Below are 17,978 nucleotides of genomic sequence, written 5' to 3'. Positions count from 1 at the left end.
GAAGCCGTACAGAGTGCGGCCCTGTCTCTTCAGAGCATACACCACGTCCATGGCGGTCACGGTCTTCCTCTTGGCGTGCTCGGTGTAGGTGACAGCATCGCGGATGACATTCTCCAGGAAAACCTTCAACACGCCGCGGGTCTCCTCATAGATCAGACCGGAGATACGCTTCACTCCGCCACGGCGAGCCAGGCGGCGGATGGCGGGCTTGGTGATTCCCTGGATGTTATCACGGAGAACTTTGCGGTGACGCTTTGCGCCTCCTTTACCGAGACCTTTTCCTCCCTTTCCTCGTCCAGACATTTCTCTTCAGTCAGATGAGAGCTAGTCAATAGTGTGATCCGCGGGAATCACAGCTATTCATAGCCTGCATGAGGACGTGGTAGAAGACAGAGGTGGACGTATTCCTCCTCTGTGGATCCGCTGATAATAAAGTCTATGGTGCACTAGCGCCCCCACAGGAGCAGAGGTTGGATGTAGGACTGTAGATATTAAGGTCTGACACTTGACCAGTTTTGTGGAACAGTAGAACTGTAGCACGCTCCCGTCAAGTAGGAATAGAGTCTGTAACAAGCTTGGTTAAAGATAAAAGTTACATTAGGACTGATTAGAGAAGTATAACACAAAGCACATAGAGCACCGAGGGAAATGGTTCAGAAAGCTGCTGTGCATGTCTCCCCATGTCTGATGAACCATCAGTGGTTCTCACACGACAGTTATGGTCGGTAGATTAGGCTCCAAAGCAGAGGGAAGAGTTTTAATGATTAGAAAAGTAGATGTTATGGTGACCTCGATATCATCTAAACAACCAATATAAATATGTGTAAAACATTGATACTTCAAATATTTTGTTCTACACATCTAAAACAGCCTGGGTCCTGGGTGTACACTATGCATCCAGGTCATTGACAATAAATCATGAATCAAATGTGAAGCCAAAAAATGAAGTTAACTATTTTGTTTTTATAAATTAGAGATGTTAAACATTTAATGGTGTCAAAATGACCCCAAGGACAATAGGAGGGTTAAAATGAGAACAAATATATAAAAATCTCATAATGAATAGGACCGATTGACAATGTAACTGTTTGTCTTTGTCCATGTCCCTGAAACAATGTGTCCAATTTAGTAGTTTGCAATCATACTCTGAAAATGTGTAGCCTTTGTGAAATGTGGTTTTGATTGTATCTCCAAGTGTGTGAACACATCGATGCAGGGCCATTGCCAAGGTTGGAAATAATATACAACAAAAATGATACATAAGTCTGTTCCTGTGTCTTCCAGTTAGTCATAGGTTTGAGTTGTTGCTCACTATGATGTAAACACCTTGGTCAAAACTTGACTTTAACCCAGACTGCACACTACACTTGATTTAAATGTTAACATCTGCAGCTCCTGCTAATGGAAGAGTAAAGTACAAGAGTAACATTTATAAGATAATAGTGTCATGAAACAAATACAGTGGAAGGAGTAGTGACAAGTTAGAAATACACACAATGAATAGAAAAGTAGAAGTAATGTAATCATATACAATAACTCTGAAGGTACTTTTCATTATGCTTTTAAAATCAGGTTTTAAAAGTGTAGTGCTGTGTGTGTCCGGTCACATGTGTGATTATAGACATGATTCAAAAGAGTCACACAGATTTTAATAAAAAAACATTGACAAAGTCCTGCATTGTATTAAAGTGCTCCAGTAAACATGACAGTGATCCAGCATGCACAACATCAGGACCATGAATCTGGTGCAGCTAAATGTCTAAACAAGACCTCAACTAATTCCTGATATAGTTGATGACTATCAATTCACAAAATAAATAAAAAAGAATGGTGAGAGCATCCAACATGATTGTCCCTGAGGGTGTATATTCTGGATACACTTGAGTGTATGTTGAGACTGAGGTCTTCATTTGTAATATGAATATGTTACTGGCTATAAAATTCTGAGACTTTTTTAAACACACAAAGGGAATAATTTAATATATGAGACAAATAGTTTTTGATAAACCTTTGTCATTGTTTAATGATTATTTTGCATAAATAATGATGAACATACTATACAAACACTTGTATCTTTAAAATGAAGAAAAACATTTTTTACGAAATCGAACAATAGCAAAAAATGCAAATTCCAGTATAACATACAACTTGTCTAATAAATGAAGGAACCTGTTGAGTTTTTGTATTAAATGAAAGAGAAATGTGGCCCAATATGAATGTGATCATTGTTTGAAGTTAATATTTAGTAAACTTGACAGATCCAACCCATGGACATGAAATGTAGCTCTAATTATAGAATGACTCTCCAGCATCCTCAGCATGAAACGTTCACGGCTCTGATAGAAAGTCTGGCTCCACTTCACCATGAGCCTCGGCCATCAGCGGTGTGTTTGCTGCCTGCACAATAACCTGACTTTCTTCTAAAGGATCATCAGCAGGTGCTTGTTTTGACTCGGTCTCTCTGAACCAACATGTGGAGCAGCTGGGAGACGGATGTTGGTGGAGCTGTGGTGCTTTTCAAGTCATTTTAGGAGAGAAACGAGTGGGAAAAGCCGCCGAGCAGCGCTGCTCACCGCGGTGAACGGGTGAGGTTTGGAGGCTCCACCGACAAAATGCAGAGAGCATCAGAGCTCTTCATGACTTCAATATGAAGACACACAAGTCCGCTACCTGCTTCCTCACTGTCAGCCTCCAGCACCGCTCACCCACTGATGTTTCACTCGTTTATCAGTGAAGAGAAAACACAAGTGTCTCGGCGTTCACACTGCACACAGCTGCCACGGCTGGATTGAGTCTCCACGGTTCTCATGGTGTGTTCAAGTACCGCCTCCCGATCGGGACTCTTCATCAGTCCGCTCACTCACTCCGATAGTTCCTCGTTGATCTAAACTCAGAGACAAAGATGGCAGAAGTCGCTCCAGCTCCAGCCCCCGCCCCGGCCAAAGCGGCCAAGAAGAAGGTTGTGAAACCGAAGAAGGTCGGCCCCAGCGTCAGGGAGATCATCATCGAAGCCGTGTCCGCGTCCAAGGAGCGGAGCGGCGTGTCAGCGGCCGCCCTCAAGAAGGCTCTGGCTGCCGGAGGCTACGATGTGGAGAAGAACAAGTCCCGCGTCAACACCGCCATCAAGGGCCTGGTGATCAAGGGGACTCTGGTCCAGACCAAGGGAACCGGGGCCTCCGGCTCGTTCAAGATCAACAAGAAGGTGGAGCCCAAGGTGAAGAAGCCGGTCAAGAAGGCTGCTCCCAAAGTGAAGAAGCCCGCCGCCAAGAAACCCCTAGCGGCTAAAAAGGCCAAAGCAGCGGCAGCCAAGAAGCCAGCAGCCGCTAAAAAGTCCCCGAAGAAGGTGACGAAACCAGCAGCGGCCAAGAAAGCAGCCAAGAGCCCCAAGAAGGTGGCGAAGAGCCCTAAGAAGGTGGCAGTCAAGAGCCCCAAGAAGGTGGCGAAGAAGGCTCCTGCAGCCAAGAAAGCCCCCGCGAAGAAGGCTGCCAAACCCAAAGTGAAGAAGACAGCAGCCAAGAAGAAGTGAGCTGTCCTCACTGTGAAACATGTTCATCCTGCTAAAAGGCTCTTTTAAGAGCCACACACGTCTATCCACAAAGAGCTGCTTCCTCATCAAACATCACCACTGTCACTCACTGGCAACACAGATGTAGAGACTGACTTCTTAACTAAAGAGAGTCGAGTTAGATAGAAACATGTTCAATATTTATTTGTTACAATGTCAAGATTAAGAAGTAATTTAATGTCAAACCATCAAAATACTATCAACTCGTTATAAACATCTTAAAAGACACTGTGAAGGAGAAGCAGACTACTACTGACACACACACACACACACACACACACACACACACACACACACACACACACACACACACACACACACTGTGCAACATGATGTTCAGCTTTATATAATATAATTATACTTGAGATTGTCTTCTTCTTAAAGAATATATATATATATGTATATATATATATATATGTATATATATACTTACTTAGTTGCCGGTGAGCTGTTTAGAAATTAGACAATGTCTGCTTTAAATCATATATTTCTACAGTTAGATTTTCTGATTGTGATATGTGATCCTGACAGATGTGAAGAGTCTGTCAGGATCACATATCACAATCAGAAAATCTAACTGTAGAAATTGATATTTTATTTGATTTGTATAGCACAGAATAATAACATCTCAGGGCACTTTACAGAGGCCGTACAACATTATAGAGAAACCCAAAGGTTCTCACAATGAGAAACACTGACGACTGTGGAGTGTAAATGACCATTAATTATATAATTTTTTCTAAGGACATGTTGTTTTCATTTAGTTTCCTGATATGCTTTGAAGCCAGGTTATTATTTCATTAATTAAATTAGACGCTAAATGCTGGACTTTTATTTTGAAAGCGCCTCGCTGTGTATCAAAAGCATCCGTTGTTGTGGATAGTGTGCGTCTGCGTATTAGAAGTGTGACAGCAAGGGGTTTACTGAAAATGAGGAAAAGATAACTCTGTTTACCGAGCACCTGGTTGATAGAGGGCACAATGTTTGTTTTCATATCACCTCATGACATGTTTAATGTGTAGTTCGAATCGCGGTAACTTTTACGGTTTTGTATACTCTTGATGTAATGTTTTGAGATAGCGGTACCGCTAATTAGCATTAGCTCAGCTAATGTCCGGTCTGAAGTTAAATGCATTTTGAGTGGATTTATCATACAATAAGGTCATGAAGAAGATAATTACATTTATTGTTATACTTTTTTCATAGCTCTTACGGTGCGTTCAAGTGTACCAGGTTCCTTCAATAAACACTTTGGACCATCAGTTGAAGAGTCTGATCATCATTCAGCCGGGGATGCTACATGGAGAGAATAGAACAAACTCCCCTTTAACAGAAATACACTTCTAGAACCAGACTCAGTGTCTGTGGCCATCTGCCTCGACTGGTTGGGGTGACACGAGAGACATGTGGGAGAGATAATGAGATCACAGCATCTTACTCACACTGAGCACTCATGCTCTCCGAGTGGTGCCACTGTGATGAGATGTAGTAACACGAGGGAACCAAGAGATGGCGCTGCCCTCCTAATCTGTGAACCAGAACACCGTCCACTACCATGATGAAGTCTCCTACATGTCCTGTCAGAAGCTTTGTTTTCCAGTAGGTCAGCTGCTCCTGTTTTATTCTCATCTAATGATTCAAACACTAAGTTAATTTGTTTCATGTAAATATCAACAGATCTTGTGTGGAAGTAAATCTAAGTAACTCCCACCTGAAGATTGTTTTTCAAATCTTGACTATGACTCTGCTCGGGTGTGTCCACATATAGTCATTTACACCCAGTGCTCACATGTAATTGCTCAATAGCAATTTAGTTTTTCAGATTTAAAAGAGTTTCTTTCAAATCATAATCTCTTTACCTTTGTATCTAAACCTCTCCAACCCTATCCTGACTTGTTCTCTCCACCTTGACAACAGCCCTGTGTAGGTGTGTTCACAACTTTCAGAATAAAATGTTAAACTACTAATTTAGACACATTGTTTCAGGACCATGGACAGAGCAGTTAGTTGTGTTTAGGTGCTGTACTTCAACAGTTTGTTTCTCTGAATGGATGTTGTGGAGCAGAGCGCAGCCGCTTTACACTTCAAGTCTCTGTGGAAACAAGCTACACATTTAAATACACACGTAGGGGAGAACAGAGTAAGATGAATCAGTCAGTCACGCAAAGTGAATTCATCATGTTCATAAACTCAAGATAACTGTTGATCTGAGTTACTGTGTGAACCAGTTTTGTGAAAATGGTGCATGTGGGATAAATTGAGTCATTGCTCACTGATTTCTTACACACATACAAACTGTAAAAGTGTATGTATGTGTTAAAATGTGTATTTAATGGATACCTTGTTGGCTAATGTCATGTTCGAGTCACACAAACATGTTGTAACTACACAAAAGTACATGTATACATACATTCTTTCTGTATCTAACACAAAAAGGTCAGAATTTAACCCTTACTAAAATGTTTGAGTAACATGTTGAAAAACAGTAAACAAACATATGTTTTAACTTAAAACGTTTTTGCCTTTGTTAAATTGATGGAATATATGTTGTATCAGTTATTAATGTGGCATCATTTACCCACAGAGGACTCAATTTACCCATGACTATGATCATTTAACCCACAACTTGAAATAATTTGTCAAATTAATTTTTTATTTTTTTTGAATGGATCATTGTCCTGAAACAATAATAATCACGAGTCTTTATTTTCTATGGGTACCCAACAACTTGAGGTCTAACTTCTGTACCGTGTTTGTTCAGTAAATGTGTATTTTACAAGTTGGTGAAGGACATGAGGAGACTTGCTCTTTACCAGAGGTGAGTGTGTGGCTCTTAAAAGAGCCTTTGTGTTGGTGGTTTCCAGCAGCTTCGCTTTACTTGGACTTGGCGGCCTTCTCGGTCTTCTTGGGCAACAGAACAGCCTGGATGTTGGGCAGCACGCCGCCCTGAGCGATGGTCACTCCGCCCAGGAGTTTGTTGAGCTCCTCGTCGTTGCGGACGGCCAGCTGCAAGTGGCGGGGGATGATACGGGTCTTCTTGTTGTCGCGGGCGGCGTTTCCAGCCAGCTCCAGGATCTCAGCGGTCAGGTACTCCAGCACAGCCGCCAGGTAGACGGGGGCGCCGGCACCGACGCGCTGAGCATAGTTGCCTTTACGCAGCAGCCTGTGAACACGACCGACGGGGAACTGGAGCCCAGCGCGGGACGAGCGGGTCTTTGCCTTCGCTCTGGCCTTTCCGCCTGTTTTGCCTCTTCCGGACATTTTCAATTTGTTTCCTGAAACACGTCAAGAGAAACTGCGGAAAACAGCTCGAACCCTCGTTTATATGTCAGCGGATCGCGCGGGAGCAGAGAAGAAGCCTCCAGCGGAGCAGGGGAGGTCGTTATGCACTTTTCTCCAATAAGCAGCGGGGACTCAGGCGATGGGTCGCTCCTTTGGGCGGAGCTGAGCTCCAGGAGGAGCCTCTCACCAATCAGGACCCGCGAATCTGAAGCCGCGTCACCATTTCACGACTTGCTCCGTCGTTTAAAAGCAGAGTGTCGCTGCTCTACTTCACCATTTCTCCCGATCAGAGAAAGAAAACCTAAAATGGCAAGAACCAAGCAGACCGCTCGTAAATCCACCGGAGGCAAAGCCCCCAGGAAGCAGCTGGCCACCAAGGCTGCGCGTAAAAGCGCCCCGGCCACCGGCGGCGTGAAGAAGCCTCACCGTTACAGGCCCGGTACCGTGGCTCTGAGAGAGATCCGTCGCTACCAGAAATCTACGGAGCTGCTGATCCGCAAGCTGCCCTTCCAGCGCCTGGTCAGAGAAATCGCTCAGGATTTCAAGACCGACCTGCGCTTCCAGAGCTCCGCTGTCATGGCTCTGCAGGAGGCCAGCGAGGCTTACCTGGTCGGCCTGTTCGAGGACACCAACCTGTGCGCCATCCACGCCAAGAGGGTGACCATCATGCCCAAGGACATCCAGCTGGCCCGCCGCATCCGCGGAGAGAGAGCTTAAACTGCTGCTGCTGCTCCACTCACGATAACAACGGCTCTTTTAAGAGCCACTTCACTGCACTCAAGACAAAACTCCTCCGCTGCTCTCACTAGTTACTGACTGATCATAGCTCTAGAAGCTTTCATCACCAAATAATCAACTTATATACGTGATGCTTCTCATGACAGTCATAGCATTTAATCCATTAATAAGCAATTTCACTTTTCAGACCATTTTTTAAATTTTCAATTACAGACCACACTGATTCTGGACAGAATTTATATTTTTTGTCTGTGTTGATCAGATTACACTGTCAACATATGTCAAGAATCAACTCCTCTGACATATCATTCACAGCCATGTGTCAGTACAACAGAGGAACGTTATCACAAGCTGAATGAAGAAGTTAGTAATACATTTAATGAATAGAAAAGTAATAGTGATGTAGACATCAGTTATGATCTTCTGGCCCATACTCTGAATTTGTATCTGTGCTGGTTCTTAGGACTGATAAAGTCCTAATAATAAATGATTTCAATGTTCATGTTGATCTCAATAACAGTCTTCATCATTTAATTCATTAATAGATTCATTTTCACTGTAAATGTAATGAAACCAACTCACTGTTTCAATCACACTCTTGCTCTTGTTCTGACATATGACATAGACATTAAATATCTAATAATATTTCCCCCATATATTTTTTTCTGTCTGACCATTTTTAATTTACAATTATCAGCAACTCTGATCCTGGACAAAGATTTAGATAAAGGGCTATTTTAGTAGTCAGCAACAAACATGACATACTTGAAACATACACTTGTATAAACATTGTATTATAAAAGTTTCCTGGAGGTTTTAAATTGCTGTGATTAAAATGACTCAAAGGATGAGATGAGTGAGTAAACTTTGTGCATTACATGGGATCATTGCAGTTCATACATTATGATTTCTAGTTATTCACATATTCAGTTTTATTAGTTCTCTCTGTAATTATTCTGTAGCAGTATAATGCTTGTTGCATTCGACACAGACTGGTTGTGATTGTTCTGGGAGCTGGTTGTTGCTTGTGTCCAGGGGCAGATGTGGCTGCTCTTGAATGTGTTGATCTGAGGCTCTGGGGGAGTTGCATGTATCTTGCATTGTTCAGGAACAGGTGACCAGTCAACATTGTGTACCTGCAAACATTAATGTTTGGAACACCATGGCTTTCTTTACAAACTCATACCAATCACACCCCCACCACAAGTCAGACAAGCACCTGGTGAAATTACAGACAGATTCTCAATAGTTGAAGCTCGTCATCAACACTTCCTCTCCTCTGGTCTTTCATCTGATATGACTTCAGAACCTACAGCTGATTCTCGTATTGTTACTGTTTAAATGAAACCTTAATATCTACCATCCTACATCCAAAGTCCTGTGGGGGCGCTAGCGTACCAAAGATTTTATTATCAGCGGATCCACAGAGGAGGAATACGGCCGCCTCTGTCTTCTACCACGTCCTCAAGCTGACTTTGAATAGCTGTGATTCTCGCGGATCACACTATTGACTAGATCTCATCTGACTGAAGAGAAATGTCTGGACGAGGAAAGGGAGGAAAAGGTCTCGGTAAAGGAGGCGCAAAGCGTCACCGCAAAGTTCTCCGTGATAACATCCAGGGAATCACCAAGCCCGCCATCCGCCGCCTGGCTCGCCGTGGCGGAGTGAAGCGTATCTCCGGTCTGATCTACGAGGAGACCCGCGGCGTGTTGAAGGTTTTCCTGGAGAATGTCATCCGCGATGCTGTCACCTACACCGAGCACGCCAAGAGGAAGACCGTGACCGCCATGGACGTGGTGTATGCTCTGAAGAGACAGGGCCGCACTCTGTACGGCTTCGGTGGATAAACTCACTTTCAACAGCTCAACAACACAACGGCTCTTTTAAGAGCCACACACTGAGTCAATAAGAGCTCACATCCTCTGCTCAACACTCATCACTAGTTCTTCCAGAGAACAACAATCAATCAGGGTCTGATCATTGATGGAATTGTGATCTTAGTAATTATCCATATATAAACCATGTTACCACGTGAATGAAACTAATTTGCCTCTGTTTCTCTCTGTAGTGAGTTTCCACCCAACATAAATAAAAACACAACATTCATATCCACATTTACATCTTAACTCTAATATAGATATTGAACCTTCACTATCTCAGATTGGTAAAGTATCATGTTCTTATGTGACTGTCCAGAAAGAGGATGCAGACTGGACCACAGTCATACGATGGGTGGTGGAGTGGAACTTGATTCATTTGTTAAAACCCACAGATCCTGCTGTACTCCATGAAATAATATGTTTGTTTTTCTGAATAGAAAATATGTTTTATTTTACACCTGTAATCCTCCTTGACTTTTCATGGCTCCTTCCCAGCAGTACTTTTCTATAAGAACACTTTGCACTCAGAGGGCTGTGTTGTTCCTCCCCAACAACAATAGCATGTCTTTCTAACCCAGTTTGAAGTAACAATACTTGAGATATCAATGTCCTGGCATCAACACATTGTTACTGTTCTAAAGAAGCTAAATAGTTACATGTGGAAACGTACACAAGTAAATAACTCAACAGTCAACATTGTAAACATTTATGTAAATTACCATAAACACATGAATCAACTTAACTAAGGTGTTGGGGACACAAAGAGAGAGACGGGAGGGAGACCAGGAATACTTGTGTAACCATCACATTTAAGCTCCGTCAGACTGGTTGTTATAATGAAGACAATAATTATATTCAGTTCAATCTAAATGAACAGATTAATAAACCTGAAGTTTAACTGACTTGGTGTTTTACTGTGACGATCAAGTGTTCCCTTAATATTTAGAGCAGTGTGTTTATCAGGTCGCTTTAGTTCAGATAGTTTGAAATGATACTAATGTGATACTAACATCAATTATAAGAACATATATAGTTTCAGACATCATGCATTTCTTAACCCCCCAAATGTTCCAGTTCATCTCTACAGTTCAACCTCTGTCAGCAGCAGAATAATGGACTCTGGACATGGAGACACGCCCACTGCTGTTACACTGACGATCAACATTCAGCCAATCACAGAGAGGGAACAGCACAGCAACTTTACATGTGTTGTGTTCAAATACAGCCTGTTCACTGACGACTTCATTCATTTGATCGAGTATTATCGTGACGATGCCTGAACCAGCGAAGTCCGCGCCCAAGAAGGGCTCCAAGAAAGCGGTGACGAAGGCCCCCGGTAAGGGCGGAAAGAAGAGGAGAAAGAGCAGGAAGGAGAGCTACGCCATCTACGTGTACAAGGTGCTGAAGCAGGTCCACCCCGACACTGGGATCTCCTCCAAGGCCATGGGCATCATGAACTCCTTCGTGAGCGACATCTTCGAGCGCATCGCCGGTGAGGCCTCTCGTCTGGCTCATTACAACAAGCGCTCCACCATCACCTCCAGGGAGATTCAGACCGCCGTCCGCCTGCTGCTGCCCGGTGAGCTGGCTAAACACGCCGTGTCTGAGGGCACCAAGGCCGTGACCAAGTACACCAGCTCCAAGTAAACCACTCTGGAGACACGATATCAAACCAACGGCTCTTTTAAGAGCCACACACTTTCTCTATGGAGACAAACTGTCCTGACTCGAACAACATGTGCACCAACACTCAAATAGCCACTTTACACTAATACTGGAACTGTGGTGAATTCAGTCATGGTTGAGTTTAATACTTACGGTCCCATCCCTCACCCTCTCCTTCCAGACATGAAAGGGAACCAGTTGTAGCTTCAGTTGTCATATAAATGCAAAGGTGTTTAATTTGTCCAGTCTGGACTAATATAAAAGAATAATTACAATTTAGATGAAACAAACTAGTGAAAATATGGAATTTATTTTACACGAAATTATCTGGAATAGTTCCATTTAGTGTAATCTTACACACTGGACACTATATAAACCATATTAAATTAGTTTTCTTGTCCAGTGTCCACGCACTGAATTATTTAAGATACATGTTCCACACATGAAGGACTAATGTATTTGTATAGTAATACACTGGTGTCATTAACTGTTCTTCAAATAATGAAAAGATTCAGATCAGAAGAATATAAATCACTTTGATATTTGAACATCTACTATTTGTCTTAATGGAACATAACAAATGTTTCCATGTTGCAGTAATTTCTAACAAACAAGTGCATGTAAATGATACAGCATTATCATAATGTTATAATAGTTTTCTTAATGTCTTTATCATAATGTTAACTTTCAATATATAGCCTGTTTTTAGGTTTTATATCAAAAGTTAACAACAGGTACTAACATAAATGGCAAGGTGTAGCATATGAGCTGGGGTACACACCTGCACGTGTTTTGTCCCATGTCTCAAGAATCAGTGATGTGTGTTATTCATGGGGAGGAGGTGGTGGATGTTTTCCCTGGTGGTTATAATTGTATTTGTAAAGAAGCTCATGAAATTGTAGCTTCTCAGTGTTGTCAATAGTTGTACATTAATAATGGTCGGACAGAAGAGGACTAGTAGGAAATATTGTTTCATTTTTAATGTCATATGTCAGAAGATATAAATGTCGTCATCAGAACGGAAACGAAACGTAGTTTTCCTCCATGTTGTCTTCCTGCTCTGACACATCCTCCTTCAAATCAATATCTGCTTCCTCATCTTGGAAGATCAGATCAAGGGCGTCTTGCACAGTTTGTCTTGCTGTCGTAACCTCAGTCACTGAAATGGCAGCTCACTTGCCTTAATAATCTCATTATAAAGACCAGTAATTTCAAAAACATGGATTGCAATGTATATATTTATTGGATTATTTTGTTACATATTTCATGCTTTCAGGTGCAGGTCTGTTATCTGTGTCAAGTCACCTTCTGACCTCTGTTCCTTATGTGAACCATATATAATCACTCTTATGCTGTTTTACTCTTTTACTGTTTCGAGATTTGCGAGATCTGCCCCCACCCTTCATTACATTGATCATTGAATCAACAGTGTGAGTGAACTTTTGATAACGTTCCTCTATTGTACTGACACATGGCTGTGGATGAAATGTCAGGAGTTGATTGTTGAAAGATGTTTACAGTGTTATCTGATCTAGAGTTTTGACGTTCACGAACAAACCAAATATTTTGTCTGGCTCATTAACATGAACGATGGGAACCGAGTCGCGTTTGGTTGGGAGCCGTTCTTTTTTTTCTCTCTCCTTGAGTTCACACCTATGGTTCACAGTTGCTCACACAAGCTCCTCCAGTGAGTGAGACGGAGAGAGCATGGGGAGGAGCACTTAAGCAACAAGTTCACGTTGTGCATGCTCCCTTCATGTGAGGGCCTCAGTGAAAAACAAAGAAAAAAAAAAAAAAGCGAGTGCTTCTGAGTCGGCAGTGCAGTGAACAGCAGCCTGAAAGAGGGGGAGGACCGTCCGTCGTCGTTCTGCAAAATGAGCCCAAGGAAAAGGAGCAGCATTCAGATGCACTTCTCGCTTGAGGCAGACAGAAATGCTAAGTGCTATATTTGCCTGAAGTTAATTTCATTTAAATCTGGCTCCACAAACAATTTGCACAGGCATTTTAAAACCCAACACCCCACTGTTAAAATCTCAGTGAGGAGAGAGCATGACTCTGACGATGAAGTGGAGAGTGCCAGTACTTCTGCCTCCACATCAGGCAGACGTAGGTGTTGCATGAATAACACAAGTCAAAGTAGTTTTACACACATACACACACTTTATATAGAGGGTAAATAGGGATATTACTGTCAATTCAGAGGGATATAGCAGTGGAATATTTACAATTAATCCATATCAGACTTTAAAATCTTGTCCACACGTGTCAAATGAAGCCATAATCAATATTTCAGAATAATTCAAACTGAAATATTGGTGGGAAATCTGAGTTCAAAATTGGTCAGATCCAAATCTCAGCCCATCATTCCTCCCTGTGATTATTTCCAGGATAAAATGAATTAACCCAGGCTGGCTTCTTAAAAGTGAATTAATATAAAAATGAGCCAAATGAGCCAGTCTTTTAAATGGCTCTTTGAAATGACCAGATCCCAAATATTCAGCTCCCTCCAAAGATCCATAAATCCCATCTCTAATCTGATCAACACAGACAATAATATAATGTCTGTCCAGAATCAGTGTTGTCTGTTATTGTAAATTTAAAAAAAATGGTCTGACAGATCTAGAGTGTGATTGAAAGTTAAATTGTTTATTCACATTATTAGTCTTTTAATTGAATAAATTAAATGCTATGACTTTCATGAGCAACATCACGTATATAAGTTGATTATTTGGTGATGAAAGCTTCTAGAGCTATGATCAGTCAGTAACTAGTGAGAGCAGCGGAGGAGTTTTGTCTTGAGTGCAGTGAAGTGGCTCTTAAAAGAGCCGTTGTTATCGTGAGTGGAGCAGCAGCAGTAGCAGTTTAAGCTCTCTCTCCGCGGATGCGGCGGGCCAGCTGGATGTCCTTGGGCATGATGGTCACCCTCTTGGCGTGGATGGCGCACAGGTTGGTGTCCTCGAACAGGCCGACCAGGTAAGCCTCGCTGGCCTCCTGCAGAGCCATGACAGCGGAGCTCTGGAAGCGCAGGTCGGTCTTGAAATCCTGAGCGATTTCTCTGACCAGGCGCTGGAAGGGCAGCTTGCGGATCAGCAGCTCCGTAGATTTCTGGTAGCGACGGATCTCTCTCAGAGCCACGGTACCGGGCCTGTAACGGTGAGGCTTCTTCACGCCGCCGGTGGCCGGGGCGCTCTTACGCGCAGCCTTGGTGGCCAGCTGCTTCCTGGGGGCTTTGCCTCCGGTGGATTTACGAGCGGTCTGCTTGGTTCTTGCCATTTTAGGTTTTCTTTCTCTGATCGGGAGAAAAAGTGAAGTCGAGGCGAGCAGCGACACTCTGCTTTTAAACAACGGAGCTTGACGCGAAATGGTGACGCAATTTCAGATCCCCGGGTCCTGATTGGTGAGAGGCTCCTCCTGGAGCTCAGCTCCGCCCAAAGGAGCGACCCACCGCCTGAGTCCCCGCTGCTTATTGGAGAAAAGTGCATAACGACCTCCCCTGCTCCGCTGGAGGCTTCTTCTCTGCTCCCGCGCGATCCGCTGACATATAAGCGAGGGTTCGAGCTGGTTGCCGCAGTTTCTCTTAACGTGTTTCAGGAAACGATTTGAAAATGTCCGGAAGAGGCAAAACAGGCGGAAAGGCAAGAGCGAAGGCAAAGACCCGCTCGTCCCGCGCTGGGCTCCAGTTCCCCGTCGGTCGTGTTCACAGGCTGCTGCGTAAAGGCAACTATGCTCAGCGCGTCGGTGCCGGCGCCCCCGTCTACCTGGCGGCTGTGCTGGAGTACCTGACCGCTGAGATCCTGGAGCTGGCTGGAAACGCCGCCCGCGACAACAAGAAGACCCGTATCATCCCCCGCCACCTGCAGCTGGCCGTCCGCAACGACGAGGAGCTCAACAAACTCCTGGGCGGAGTGACCATCGCTCAGGGCGGCGTGCTGCCCAACATCCAGGCTGTTCTGTTGCCCAAGAAGACCGAGAAGGCCGCCAAGTCCAAGTAAAGCGAAGCTGCTGGAAACTTCCAACACAAAGGCTCTTTTAAGAGCCACACACTCACCTCTGGTAAAGAGCAAGTCTCCTCATGTCCTAATCTAACTTCGAAAATACACAAGTACTGAACAAACAAGGAACAGAAGTTATACCTCAGGTTGTTGGGTACCCATAGCTGATAAAGCATGTGATTAGTATTGTTTCAGATTTACACTCTATGGGTAAATGGTGCCACATTAATAACTGGTACAACATATATTCCAGCAATTTAACAAAGGCAAAAACGTTTTAAGTAAAACCATATGGTTGTTTACTGTTGTTCAACATGTTACTCAAACATTTTAGTAAGGGTTAAATTCTGACCTTTTTGTGTTAGATACAGACAGAATGTACATGTACTTTTGTGTAGTTAACATGTTTGTGTGACTTGAACATGACATTAGCCAACAAGGTATCCATTAAATACACATTTTAACACATACATAAACTTTTACAGTTTGTATATGTGTTAGAATTAAGTGAGCAATGACTCAATTTATCCCACATGCACCATTTTCACAAAACTGGTTCACACAGTAACTCAGATCAACAGTTATTTTGAGGTTATGAACATGATGAATTCACTTTGCGTGACTGACTGCTTCATCTTACTCTGTTCTCCCCTACGTGTGTATTGAAATGTGTAGCCTGTTTCCACATAGACTTGAAGTGTAAAGTGGCTGCGCTCTGCTCCACAACATCCATTCAGAGAAACAAACTGTTGAAGTGCAGCACTTAAACACAACTAACTGCTCTGTCCATGGTCCTGAAACAATGTGTCTAATTTAGTAGTTTAAAATTATATTCTGAAAGTTAGTAGCCTTAGTCAGACGTGGTTTTAACGTGAGCTCCAAGTGTGTGAACACACCTACACAGGGCTGTTGTCAAGGTGGAGAGAACAAGTCAGGATAGGGTTCGAGAGGTTTAGATAAAAAGGTAAAATGATTATGATTTGAAAGAAACTTTTTTTTAAATCTGAAAAACTAAATTGCTATTGAGCAATTACATATGAGCACTGGGTGTAAATGACTATATGTGGACACACCCAAGCAGAGTCATAGTCAAGATTTGAAAAACAATCTTCAGGTGGGAGTTACTTAGATTTACTTCCACACAAGATCTGTTGATATTTACATGAAACAAATTAACTTAGTGTTTGAATCATTAGATGAGATTAAAACAGGAGCAGCTGACCTACTGGAAAACAAAGCTTCTGACAGGACATGTAGGAGACTTCATCATGGTAGTGGACGGTGTTCTGGTTCACATATTGTAGTGCAGCGCCATCTCTTGGAATCCGGATGTTACTACATATTATCATGCAAAGTGGACATCGACAATTCTAAGCAGCTCAAAGTCAATAATTGACTCATTATTTTGCGTTTACAAATATAAATATACAGTAAGACAATAAATATGTTTCTACACAACCAAATATGACAAATGAATAATTCTTAAGAAGAAATTCTAAAGTATAAATATATGATGTAAAGCTGAAATCGATGTACATGATGTTGCACAGTGTGTGTGTGTCAGTAGTAGTCTGCTTCTCCTTCAGTGTCTAAAGATATTTTAAATGTATTTAAAGTATTTGACATTAAATAACTTGGCATTGTAACAAATAAATATTGAACATGTTTCTATCTAACTCGACTCTCTTTAGTTAAGAAGTCAGTCTCTACATATGTGTTGCCAGTGAGTGACAGTGGTGATGTTTGATGAGGAAGCAGCTCTTTGTGGATCGACGTGTGTGGCTCTTAAAAGAGCCTTTTAGCAGGATGAACATGTTTCACAGTGAGGACAGCTCACTTCTTCTTGGCTGCTGTCTTCTTCACTTTGGGTTTGGCAGCCTTCTTCGCGGGGGCTTTCTTGGCTGCAGGAGCCTTTTTCGCCACCTTCTTGGGGCTCTTGACTGCCACCTTCTTAGGGCTCTTCGCCACCTTCTTGGGGCTCTTGGCTGCTTTCTTGGCCGCTGCTGGTTTCGTCGCCTTCTTCGGGGACTTTTTAGCGGCTGCTGGCTTCTTGGCTGCCGCTGCTTTGGCCTTTTTAGCCGCTAGGGGTTTCTTGGCGGCGGGCTTCTTCACTTTGAGAGCGGCCTTCTTGACCGGCTTCTTCACCTTGGGCTCCACCTTCTTGTTCATCTTGAACGAGCCGGAGGCCCCGGTTCCCTTGGTCTGGACCAGAGTCCCCTTGATCACCAGGCCCTTGATGGCAGTGTTGACGCGGGACTTGTTCTTCTCCACATCGTAGCCTCCGGCAGCCAGAGCCTTCTTGAGGGCGGCCGCTGACACGCCGCTCCGCTCCTTGGACGCGGACACGGCTTCGATGATGATCTCCCTGACGCTGGGGCAGACCTTCTTCGGTTTCACAACCTTCTTCTTGGCCGCTTTGGCCGGGGCGGGGGCTGGAGCTGGAGGGACTTCTGCCATCTTTGTCTCTGAGTTTAGAACAACGAGGAACTATCGGAGTGAGTGACCGGACTGATGAAAAGTCCCGATCGGGAGGCGGTACTTGAACACACCATGAGAACCGTGGAGACTCAATCCAGCCGTGGCTCCTGTGTGCAGTGTGAACGCCGAGACACTTGTGTTTTCTCTTCACTGATAAACGAGTGAAACATCAGTGGGTGAGCGGTGCTGGAGGCTGACAGTGAGGAAGCAGGTAGCGGACTTGTGTGTCTTCATATTGAAGTCATGAAGAGCTCTGATGCTCTCTGCATTTTGTCGGTGGAGCCTCCAAACCTCACCCGTTCACCGCGGTGAGCAGCGCTGCTCGGCGGCTTTTCCCACTCGTTTCTCTCCTAAAATGACTTGAAAAGCACCACAGC

General features: G+C 43.5%; 7 protein-coding genes across 7 annotated transcripts; 4 read left to right on the top strand and 3 right to left on the bottom strand.

Moving 5' to 3' along the window:
* The first annotated feature begins 2,763 nt into the window (after positions 1–2,763).
* Positions 2,764–3,628, top strand: LOC138412485 (histone H1-like). Its single transcript, XM_069536455.1, has one exon. The coding sequence runs from the start codon at positions 2,903–2,905 to the stop codon at positions 3,524–3,526; it is 624 nt and encodes a 207-aa protein (XP_069392556.1). The 5' UTR covers positions 2,764–2,902; the 3' UTR covers positions 3,527–3,628.
* Positions 3,629–6,337: 2,709 nt separating this feature from the next.
* LOC138412497 (histone H2A) lies at positions 6,338–6,928 on the bottom strand. Its single transcript, XM_069536468.1, has one exon. The coding sequence runs from the start codon at positions 6,824–6,826 to the stop codon at positions 6,440–6,442; it is 387 nt and encodes a 128-aa protein (XP_069392569.1). The 5' UTR covers positions 6,827–6,928; the 3' UTR covers positions 6,338–6,439.
* On the top strand, positions 6,896–7,695 carry LOC138412487 (histone H3-like). Its single transcript, XM_069536457.1, has one exon. The coding sequence runs from the start codon at positions 6,950–6,952 to the stop codon at positions 7,562–7,564; it is 615 nt and encodes a 204-aa protein (XP_069392558.1). The 5' UTR covers positions 6,896–6,949; the 3' UTR covers positions 7,565–7,695.
* Positions 7,696–10,738: 3,043 nt separating this feature from the next.
* LOC138412290 (histone H2B) lies at positions 10,739–11,113 on the top strand. Its single transcript, XM_069535829.1, has one exon. The coding sequence runs from the start codon at positions 10,739–10,741 to the stop codon at positions 11,111–11,113; it is 375 nt and encodes a 124-aa protein (XP_069391930.1).
* Positions 11,114–13,878: 2,765 nt separating this feature from the next.
* LOC138412488 (histone H3) lies at positions 13,879–14,422 on the bottom strand. The gene has a single exon (XM_069536458.1). It carries the CDS (start codon positions 14,402–14,404, stop codon positions 13,994–13,996), a length of 411 nt encoding a protein of 136 aa, XP_069392559.1. The 5' UTR covers positions 14,405–14,422; the 3' UTR covers positions 13,879–13,993.
* Positions 14,423–14,717: 295 nt separating this feature from the next.
* On the top strand, positions 14,718–15,185 carry LOC138412496 (histone H2A). Its single transcript, XM_069536467.1, has one exon. It carries the CDS (start codon positions 14,737–14,739, stop codon positions 15,121–15,123), a length of 387 nt encoding a protein of 128 aa, XP_069392568.1. The 5' UTR covers positions 14,718–14,736; the 3' UTR covers positions 15,124–15,185.
* Positions 15,186–16,900: 1,715 nt separating this feature from the next.
* Positions 16,901–17,704, bottom strand: LOC138412486 (histone H1-like). Its single transcript, XM_069536456.1, has one exon. The coding sequence runs from the start codon at positions 17,578–17,580 to the stop codon at positions 16,957–16,959; it is 624 nt and encodes a 207-aa protein (XP_069392557.1). The 5' UTR covers positions 17,581–17,704; the 3' UTR covers positions 16,901–16,956.
* Between the last annotated feature and the right edge of the window lie 274 nt (positions 17,705–17,978).

The sequence above is a fragment of the Paralichthys olivaceus genome, chromosome 12 (assembly GCF_024713975.1).
Source record: "Paralichthys olivaceus isolate ysfri-2021 chromosome 12, ASM2471397v2, whole genome shotgun sequence".
Lineage (NCBI taxonomy): Eukaryota > Metazoa > Chordata > Actinopteri > Pleuronectiformes > Paralichthyidae > Paralichthys > Paralichthys olivaceus.
Note: the sequence above shows the minus strand (reverse complement) of the source record. Positions and strands in the feature narration are given on the sequence as shown.

Excerpts from the sequence above, each read along its gene's own strand:
- LOC138412496 (XM_069536467.1), top strand. The coding sequence starts at position 14,737 with ATGTCCGGAAGAGGCAAAACAGGCGGAAAGGCAAGAGCGAAGGCAAAG.
- LOC138412290 (XM_069535829.1), top strand. The coding sequence starts at position 10,739 with ATGCCTGAACCAGCGAAGTCCGCGCCCAAGAAGGGCTCCAAGAAAGCG.
- LOC138412486 (XM_069536456.1), bottom strand. The coding sequence starts at position 17,580 with ATGGCAGAAGTCCCTCCAGCTCCAGCCCCCGCCCCGGCCAAAGCGGCC.
- LOC138412487 (XM_069536457.1), top strand. The coding sequence starts at position 6,950 with ATGCACTTTTCTCCAATAAGCAGCGGGGACTCAGGCGATGGGTCGCTC.
- LOC138412485 (XM_069536455.1), top strand. The coding sequence starts at position 2,903 with ATGGCAGAAGTCGCTCCAGCTCCAGCCCCCGCCCCGGCCAAAGCGGCC.
- LOC138412488 (XM_069536458.1), bottom strand. The coding sequence starts at position 14,404 with ATGGCAAGAACCAAGCAGACCGCTCGTAAATCCACCGGAGGCAAAGCC.
- LOC138412497 (XM_069536468.1), bottom strand. The coding sequence starts at position 6,826 with ATGTCCGGAAGAGGCAAAACAGGCGGAAAGGCCAGAGCGAAGGCAAAG.